Source organism: Neopelma chrysocephalum, unplaced genomic scaffold (assembly GCF_003984885.1).
Source record: "Neopelma chrysocephalum unplaced genomic scaffold, ASM398488v2 Primary Assembly neopelma1_164, whole genome shotgun sequence".
NCBI classification, from domain to species: Eukaryota; Metazoa; Chordata; class Aves; order Passeriformes; family Pipridae; genus Neopelma; species Neopelma chrysocephalum.
Window position 1 is genome coordinate 65,548 of NW_020897826.1, and position 9,209 is coordinate 74,756.

At 52.0% G+C, this 9,209-nt stretch overlaps 1 protein-coding gene across 1 annotated transcript in view; it reads right to left on the reverse strand.

The window, feature by feature from the left end:
• LOC113976450 (tyrosine-protein kinase ZAP-70) overlaps nt 1-8,998 on the reverse strand; it is a 13,720-nt gene extending 4,722 nt beyond the window's left edge. The window contains exons 1-6 of the mRNA XM_027701631.1: nt 8,914-8,998; nt 7,115-7,571; nt 4,212-4,372; nt 3,163-3,301; nt 1,760-1,838; nt 1,020-1,060 (exon numbers count right to left, since the gene is read on the reverse strand). Of these exons, the coding sequence (XP_027557432.1) occupies nt 1,020-1,060; nt 1,760-1,838; nt 3,163-3,301; nt 4,212-4,372; nt 7,115-7,516 (822 nt within the window). The 5' untranslated portion in view covers nt 7,517-7,571; nt 8,914-8,998. The remainder of the gene's footprint in view (nt 1-1,019; nt 1,061-1,759; nt 1,839-3,162; nt 3,302-4,211; nt 4,373-7,114; nt 7,572-8,913) is intronic.
• Between the last annotated feature and the right edge of the window lie 211 nt (nt 8,999-9,209).

Below are 9,209 nucleotides of genomic sequence, written 5' to 3' on the forward strand. Positions count from 1 at the left end.
CCAGGACGTGGCAGTTTTGGGCACCACAGTATAAGATCTGAAGCCATCAGAGAGTGTCCAAAGGAGGGCAGTGAAGATGGGGAAGGGCCTTGAAGGGCAGACCAAGGGCACTTGGTGTGTTCAGCTGGAGCAGAGGAGACTGAGGGGAGACCTCACTGCAGTTCCAACTTCCTGGGCAGGGGCAGAGGAGGGGCAGGGACTGAGCTCTGCTCTGGGGGGACCAGGGACAGGAGCCAGGGAAGGGCTGGAGCTGTGCCAGGGGGGTTGGGATGGATCTCAGGGAAAGGTTCTTCCCCCAGAGGGTGCTGGGGCACTGCCCAGGCTCCCCAGGGCAGTGGGCACGGCCCCGAGGCTGCCAGAGCTCCAGGAGCGTTTGGACAACACTCTGAGGGACAGGGTGGGATTGTTGGGGTGTCCTGGGCAGGGCCAGGAGTTGGACTGGTGATCCCTGGGGGTCCCATCCCACTCAGCATATTCTGTGATCCTGTGACGTGGGAGCCCAGCACGGATTGTGAAAGCTCCCGAGACAATGGGGGAGTGCTCAGGCCTCACTCAGCTCCACTGGGCTCTGGGAAGAGCTCTGAGCCCCCAAACTCCCTGGTTTCAACACAGCTCAGCTCTGGGAGCTGTGACTGAGCCCAGACGTGCCCCAAGGCCAAGGGAGCACAAAGACCTGGCCAAGGGCCAGTGGGCTGAGTGTTCCCAGAATCCAACCACGTCCTCCTCGCTCCTGCCTGGCAAGGAGGGCAGGGGCAGAGGCCCCCCCAAGGGTGTTGCAAGGAGCTCAGTATGAATGGAAACCATTTTCAGCTCCAACAGTAGCTGTGCCCAGCGATTCCTCATCCCCATCCGAGCTGGAAAAGGGACAATGTCACAGATGGGCCTAATAGAGTCCATTGGAGTTACCAAGTTTTAGGGAAAAGCAGAGTTTGGAGAGCAGAGTTTGATCAGCAAAGCTTGAAATGCAACAGCATTAAACCACTGAGGTACCAATAAAAGAGACCCCCCAAAAAACTTACGCTCACAGAGGGGTGGGTTGGTGGAGCTGGTGCTGCAGATGCTGCGAATCAGGAGAGAGAAATTAGGAGTTTGCCTAAGCCTTAGCAGGATCAGAGCAGTCTTTGAAGGGCTGTGTCTGATCACATCCCCTCCACCCCCCAAAGGACAGTTTTCACAGCTTTAGACAAAAAAAAGGTGTGGAAACGTGCCTGGATATGGTTGTTATTCCCAAATCAGTGGGAATAATCAGTCTCCATCAGTCCCAGAGCAGAGAATGGCTGAGGAGAGTGAGGCTCCCATGGGCAGGCTCTGAAGGGACATTTGTGACACTTGGACCAGCACAAAGTGACCCATGGTTTGGATCGTTCAGCTCCAGGGACCCACCAGGACCCAGCCTTGCAGGACATGTTTCCTGCTGCCTGAACAGCAGGTGATTTTCAGAAGCCTTTTGGCTTCAGAGACTCCTCAGAGTTTCTGTTTGGCACCAGGAGTCCCTGATCCATTTGAGGCACTGGTTCTCCCCATCTGCTCCTGCCTTTGGGCCTCCTTAGGCCAGGCCAGGAGAGTGGCCACTTTGAGCAGACAACATGACATGAGACTGGCCCAGTTTGCCAGAGGAGCAGAGACCTCAGTGCTCCCTCCCCACCAAGGGCTGAGCAAGGTTGGACACAGGGAGGGAAATGCGGGTTGGCACCACTCAAACTGGCACCACTCGATGGCAAACCCAGGCCAGGGGTGGCACTGGGAGATGTCAGCTCACCTGGCAGGTTGGGGTTGGGACAGGTTTCCTTCAGGTAGAAAATCAGCCCATCTGGTTTGAGTTTTAGGTATTCCACCAGCTGCAGAAGGAATCGGAGGAAAAAGAGATTATTGTGAGGGAAAAAATCACCTCTATTTTTTGTTTAAGACAACTTTTGTGGCTTATGGCAATGGTTCCTCTCAGATTTATGGCAGGCAAGGACTAGAATGTTTCTCTCCTCTGTCTAAAAGGAGATCTGCTCACTCAGGGATGTCCTACAGTAAGTGCTTGTATATTTGGATATCTGCCAGAGCTGGGAAGAACTTTGGAAGTCAGATAAGGACCAAAGAAAGACAAAAGGAAACCTCTGGTATGAGATTTTCAGTGTAATATTATTGTCCCAGCCAGAAAGGTTTTTTAAGTCCTTTTGTGTTTGATAAAGCCTGAGAGAAACGTTTTGCTTTCCCAGAGGAACTCCAGCATTAGCTCTGAGGATCCCAGGCAGCTTTTCCCTGCAGCACCACTGGTCCAAGCACAGCGGGGATTTGACTGTGGCTGGAGACAACCAGCCCAGCCCTGGCCACTGGACCACAGGGACACAAGGCTTTCTCTTCTCCTCCTGTCTGGCTCAGATTTCAGCTGCAATTGGGAGCCTGACATGGTTCTGTTGCCATAAAAGTGCCCCCAGGCCTTTGTTTTCAATCAAACTCAGAGTGAAAACAGTTCTGGGAATTTGGAAAATTCAGCAAAAGAGAGTTACTGTCCCCCCAGGCAGCCCTGCCCAGGGGGAAGCTCTGGGATCTGCTCCCTGGAGCAGGTCTGAGGTGGGTGCCAGGGGGCACAGCTGGGCTCTGGGGGGGGGGATATGGACTCCCCAGCAGTGCCAAGAGTTGCTGGACCATGTGTCCCATTCCCTAAAAACCCACCCCACCTCCATAAGGATTGCTGGGTCATCACAGCCATGTCCCCTTCCCGCTCTCAGGGGTGACAGGATGTGTCTCCTGCCACTGGGATCTTCAGCCACAGAAAGATTTCAGCAGCTGGCTCCAGATTTCTGCACTCCCCTACTCTGCACCAAAACCAGTCCCTTGGAACATGGTGTGGCAACCTGTAGCCAACGGCTTTGCCAGTCTTGGAGCAGTCTGGGAAACACACGGGAGGGACATGGGATGAGCAATTTCAGGGGTTTCTGGAAGGGAAAGAACCACCCATATCACCACCCATGGATGCTTTTAAAGCCTTTAAAGGTTCATATGGCCTTTCCTGTCCCTCAAGACAGCTACAGTTGGTCAGAGCCTGGTGCTGATCACACCAAGGCTGTGGTTTTGATGACAATCCTCGTGGGTCCCTTCCAACTCAGAATAACAAGTGAAAAATGCCTGTGCTTTCTCAGACACCAGTTTTCAGCACCCCCAGCACTTTACCTGCCAGAGTGTGTCGAACTTGGTGCCCTCAGGGATGGAGTATTTGCCAGACTTGTCCTGGTCCACCCTGTAGTGATACACAGTCTTGCCATAGACAAGGGACAGGGCGTAGGCGCCGTTTTCCTTCCTTTCTCTCAGCCTGGAAGGAAGGAGAACTATTAAAAGTAGCTCTAGAATTTGCCCTGCAAGTTGTCATGGTTGCCAGGGGTGGGTGGGCACGTGGAAAGGTGTCCCTGAATCCACTGTTGGAATTGCCACCTTCCAGACACCCCTCTGAAGATGCCGAGGGGGATCCTTCAACTTCTGGTTTTTGCCTCTCTCATGGAATCCCAGAATGGTTTGGGTGGGAAGGGACCTTAAAGATCATCGAGTTCTGCCCCCCTGCCATGGGCAGGGACACCTTCCACTAGCCCTGGTTGCTCCAACCTGGCCTTGGACACTTCCAGGGATGGGGCAGCCACAGCTTCTCTGGGCAACCTGTGCCAGGGCCTCCCCACCCTCACAGGGAAGGATTCCTTCCCAATATCCAATCTAAATTTCCCCTCTTTCAGATTAAACCCATTCCCCCTTGTCCCATCACTAAAGTTCCTGATGAACCGTTCTCCAGCTAATTCTTCCTTTCCCTGACTCATTCAGGAGATAATTCAATTAAGGGCTGTCTCACCTTGGCAGAGATGCAGAGCAAATGCTTTCTCCTGTGTTTTATGGGCCATACATTGCCAAACTGTCAGTGTTAAATGCCTTCATCAACTGAACCCTGTATTTCATATCATCCAGTGCAGTGGAAAGCACATTTCATAGAGATATTTCAACATGAGAAATAAATAAAGCTCAAGATTGGCTCTTCATGGAGTCCAGATGCTGTCTGGGCAATAACAGATTTGGGGTCTTAACCCCCTGTCTTTGAAATATCTGTAACCAGCCTGACCACAATCAGCTAAACCTCCTCTCAGAACTGTCATGTGAAAGCAATAATTACAGGATGGTGGAGGTGGGGAAAGGGTAAAAAGCACAGGGATCACAGCATCTGCCATGGTTTGGATACTCACAGGAATTTCCCGTCAGGCTGTGCCCCCGAGTAGAGCCTCCGTTCAGCCTCGTCCCGGGTGATGCTGCCGTGGTACCAGGCCATCCTCTCATGGGCTGTGGTGGCAACCAGCTTCTCCACCTGTGGAGCCTGGCTTATGATGGCCTGTTCCAGTGCATCCCCCTGGAAAAGAGTGGGAAAGGAGACCTCCTGCCATTCTGCTGCACCTTTGCAAGGCTTCAGCACAGCTGATTTTGCACCAGTTGGGGCAGATGACGCAGGAAACTTGGAGGGTTTCCTAATTAAAGTGACTGTGACCCAACAATGGGTCATGGCAGAATTCTGTTCTGCTGCAGAGCAGAATTCCTTTCTTCTCTCAGTTGACCTCATCCCTTGAATCCAGCTGAAGTCCATTGACTCGCTGGTGAGGGAAGAAAAAATCATCACATTAATGTGGTGGAACTTGATGCCAGGGTTGTGGGGTGTCTTTCAGCCTTGCATTCCTTGGGAGGGGCTCTTGGTGGGTGGAAAGTTGGGTCTGAGTCAGCAGAGTGTCCTGGCAGCCCAAAGGGCCACCGTGTCCTGGGGGGCATCAGGCCCAGCATCGCCGGCCGGGCCAGGGAGGGGATTGTCCCACCCTGCTCTGAGCTGGGGCAGCCTCACCTCGAGTTCTGGGGGCTGTTTGGGGGCCACAGTGTCAGAAACATCTAATCAACGTCAGAAGGATGTTGGAGAGTGTCCAGAAGAAGCACACAGGGATGGGGAAGGTCTGAGGAGCAGCTGAGGGCACTGGGCTGGTTCAGCTGGAGCAGAGGAGACTGAGGGGAGACTCCTCGGGGGCTGCAGCTCCTCCCGAGGGGAGGCGGAGGGGCAGGCGCTGAGCTCTGCTCTGGGACCAGGGACAGGAGCCAGGGAAGGGCTGGAGCTGTGCCAGGGGGGTTGGGATGGATCTCAGGGAAAGGTTCTTCCCCCAGAGGGTGCTGGGGCACTGCCCAGGCTCCCCAGGGCAGTGGGCACGGCCTTGTGGGTCCCTTCAAACTCAGGAGGTTCCAGAATTCCATGATTTTCTTTAAAGCAGAACATCTCTGGTGCTCCTGCCTTCCTGGCTGCTCACCAGCTCCAGACACCAGAACTTGGCAAGAGCAGTGCAGTCTGGAAATCAAGTGGGGGACCCTCGATTCATTTCCCCGAGCTCACACCTGCTCTAAACTGTTATTTTTCATTGCCAGGAGGTGGCGATGTCCTTTGTGTTATCTGTCAGTGGCCACAGATCTGCTTCGTGGAGAAACCCCATGGAACACCTGCTTCTGGTATAGAATTCTGGCACAAAATACCTCATTCTGGTCCAGAATACCTCATTCTGCTATAGAAACCCTATAGAATACCTCATTCTGTCAAATACCTTTGCTCTAAACCAGGCCAAATTTAGAGAGCTTTTGTAGAAAGGCTCCATAAGGACAATTCCTGAGCCGTATGTCTGCCAGGACTTGAATTAAAATATGGAATCACAGGATCAATTAGGTTGGAAAAGACCCCCAAGATCAACAATTCCAACCTGTGACCGATCCCAACGTTGTGAACTGGCTCAGAGCACTGAGTGCCACGTCCAGTCATTCCTTGGAAACCTCCAGGAATGGTGATTCCACCACCTTCCCAGGCAGCCCCTTCCAATGAAACAACAAAATCACACTTGGAGGAGTCTGAGTAGCCACTGTCAAGGTGACAGGAGGTAGAAGGAAATTAATTACAGGGCTGCCAGTGTGACCACTTAGAGAGTTTTGCTTTATTCATATATTATATGTATTCTAGTCTGTAATAAAATACAGGAACCTGTCTGTAGTTATTTAGATACTACTATCATAGTATCTAAATTTAAATGAGAGACCTGATCCACTACCAACTACCTCAGGCTCAGAGGTAACAGTTCCATTGGCAAAAAAAAACCCTCTACGTAGGAAAAGCCTTCAAATAGGCAAAGACTCCACTCCAAAGAGAGAGGAAGACCTGAGCAAAAGTCTAAGTCTGGTTTCATTCCATTTTCAGCACAAAATTTGGAGGCATCTCATGTGAAGAGCACTGATCTAAGGCAGGGAGCATCCCATGGGCTGCAGAGGAGAGAAGGACACGTGGGGGAAAGCTGGCAAAGGGAACTCTAGGTGTTCTGAGGGGGAGTCACAGAATCACAGAGTTGGAAGGGACCCACAAGGAGCATCGAGTCCAACTCTTAGCCCTGCACAGGACCATCCCAAGAGTCACACCCTGTGCCCCAGAGGATCATCCAAATGCCAGAGCTCTGGCAGGCTCTGTCAGAGCTCAAGAAGGTTTGGGAAGATGTTTAGACCTGTTTCTGAAGAAGGAACTGTGAAAGAGAGGAATTAAGACTGTTCTTAGTGCCATCAGCCTCCAAGAAGGACCTTGCTCTAGAGGGGGCAAGAACAAGAGGATGATGCAAGAGCAGGAGGGGGATGACAGTGGCTGTGAAGTAAGATAACACACAGGTACCCTTGAAATGCTAGGCAGTGGAAGGATTGTAGGAAAATTTATTTCCAGAGTCAAGAACACTGGACTTCCAAGGAAATTATCTTAACGGTGCTCTGAACACTGGGTCTGAGAAAAGCCCCACTCCTGCTCTGCTCAGGGCTTTTATCATCGCTGGCCCCCTTCCCTCCCCACCCCAGAAACCCTTAGTATGTCTGTGAGTTCTTCTCTCTTTCCTCATACCAGAGAAAGTTTCTCTGGAATGCAGGAGGAGAAAACACCTAACATTTCCTCTGGGAAAGATGCTTCTTCTGGGCAGGAAAGCAAAGAACTCTAATCTCCTCGCCATAAATCTTCGGGCAGGGTGGCGGTGGCAGAGGGGTCGGGGGGCAAGCAGCAGGGCGTGAGCACCCCTTGCACATTCCCACTCCTGGAAAGGGCCGGTACCTCCAGTTTCCACGTCTGCCGGACGTACTCCCGCACCATGTTGTCCCTCATGCTGTCGAACACCCCGGGCTGGGGCTCCACCCCGCTGGGCCGGTTGCAGGGTTTGCGGAGGGGGCAGCACAGCCCGTCGGCGTCCTTGGAGTAGAACTCGCAGAGCTCCTCGGGCCCGCAGTGGGCCTTGCCCCCCAGGATGGCGTAGGTGCCGTTCAGCTGGCGCTCGATGGGGTAGTGGTAGAACTGCAGGTCGAACACCACGGACAGCACGTACCCGCCCAGGCTGCGCAGGCACTGCCGCAGCAGGAACAGCCCGTCCGACATCCCCGCCAGCTTCAGGTGCTCCTCGGCCTCCGACCTGGCGATGCTGCCGTAGTAGAAGGGCAGGTGGGCGGCAGCATCCGGCATCTCCGGGACCTTCCTGGGACGACTCCGGGTGGTTCACGCGCTGCTGGTGCTCAGTCTGGAAGGGAAAATTGATGGAATCACAGAATCACAGGATCAACCAGGTTGGAAAACACCTCTGAGGTCATGGAGTCCAACCCATGACCCAACACCACCTGATCACCCAGACCATGGCACTGATCCCAGTCTGTCCTTAAACACCTCCAGGGACGGTGACTCCCCCCACTCCCTGGGCAGCCCATTCCAGTGTCTGATCCCTCTCTCTGAGAAGAATTTCTTCCTGATGTCCAACCTAAACCTCCCCTGGCACAGCTGAAGGCTGTGCCCTCTTGTCCTACTGCTGGTTTCTGGGAGAGGAGACCAACCCCCCCCTGGCTCCCCCCTCCTGTCAGGGAGTTGTAGAGAGTGATGAGGTCTCCCCTGAGCCTCCTCTTCTCCAGGCTGAGCCCCCCCAGCTCCCTCAGCTGCTCCTCACAGAACTTGTGCTCCAGACCCTTCACCAGTCGCTCGTTGCCCTAAATGTTCTTCACTGACACATAATTTTGCAAAAATGGTTAGTTGGAATTAAGACTCCTCTGTCTTGAGGTTCTTCAGCCCTCAGCTGACTCTCTGAGTCATTTCAAACCTCTTGTGGAGAGGAACATCAGGGATAAATGTTAGAGTAGAATGTTAAAACAAACAAACAAAAACAAAACAAAAACAAACAAACAAACAAACAAACCCACAACCTCACACCCAGGACTTTGACCAATACTTGTGAAAAAACTAAAATCCTTTATTGCCTTTGCTTTTTCTGCCTGTTCTAGCACTGCAGGAGAGAAATGTTAGTTCAGGTGCTTTCACTGCACCTACTTCCTGAGAAGGTCAGCACCTCTTCCTAAATATGCACTCTATCCATATCCCCATCCACAGCATCCCACAGGATTCCTCCACCCTGCCCTAAATAGAGCTACAAAGTATAAGTAAAACCCATCTGAGCTTGATTTAAAGATTCCAAGCAATAAAGAATGCACCAAATCCTGCAGTGAATCACTCCAAATGGTTAATTATCTTCACTATTAAAAAAGTGCTTCTCACATCCATCCCGAAGTTTTCAGCCTTGACTTCCTACCATTTTCTCTCCAGCCCTCTTTTCACAATAAAAGGAAATTCTTTCACCTCTCTGAGTAAATTAGTTTTGTCAAGGAGGTCTCTGAGGCCAGAATCTTAAATGCAGTAAGATTACAACATGAGATGTCTAAGAAGAATTTAGATACACGATTGCACCAAACACAGCACGAGGAGATAGAGATAAGCCCAAGTGCTTCTGGGCAGACATCAACCATCAGTCGATGGGAACAAGAAGAAACTTTCCTCTAACTGTCCTTTGAACAATCTATGTTTTCTTTTCCCCACAATACCTGACTCTGGTGGTTTCTGAATTTGGCTGATACTCTGATCCCGCTGGCAGAAAGGGGCACGTTGTTGACCGAGTCGCTGCAGAGGCCCTTCTTCTGTATCTACACAAGTCCTGTATCTCTATCTTGAATCATCCAGAATCCCACCCAGAGGGTGTTGACAGAGGCCAATTTGCTGTGATTCATGGAAACATCATCAGATCTGAAGGGTCTCATTTGTTCCCTGCGCAGACGACGACCCCAAGAAAGGTCAGAGTGGTTGTCCCCATCCCACAAACACGTCACTCGTGTTCAGAGTA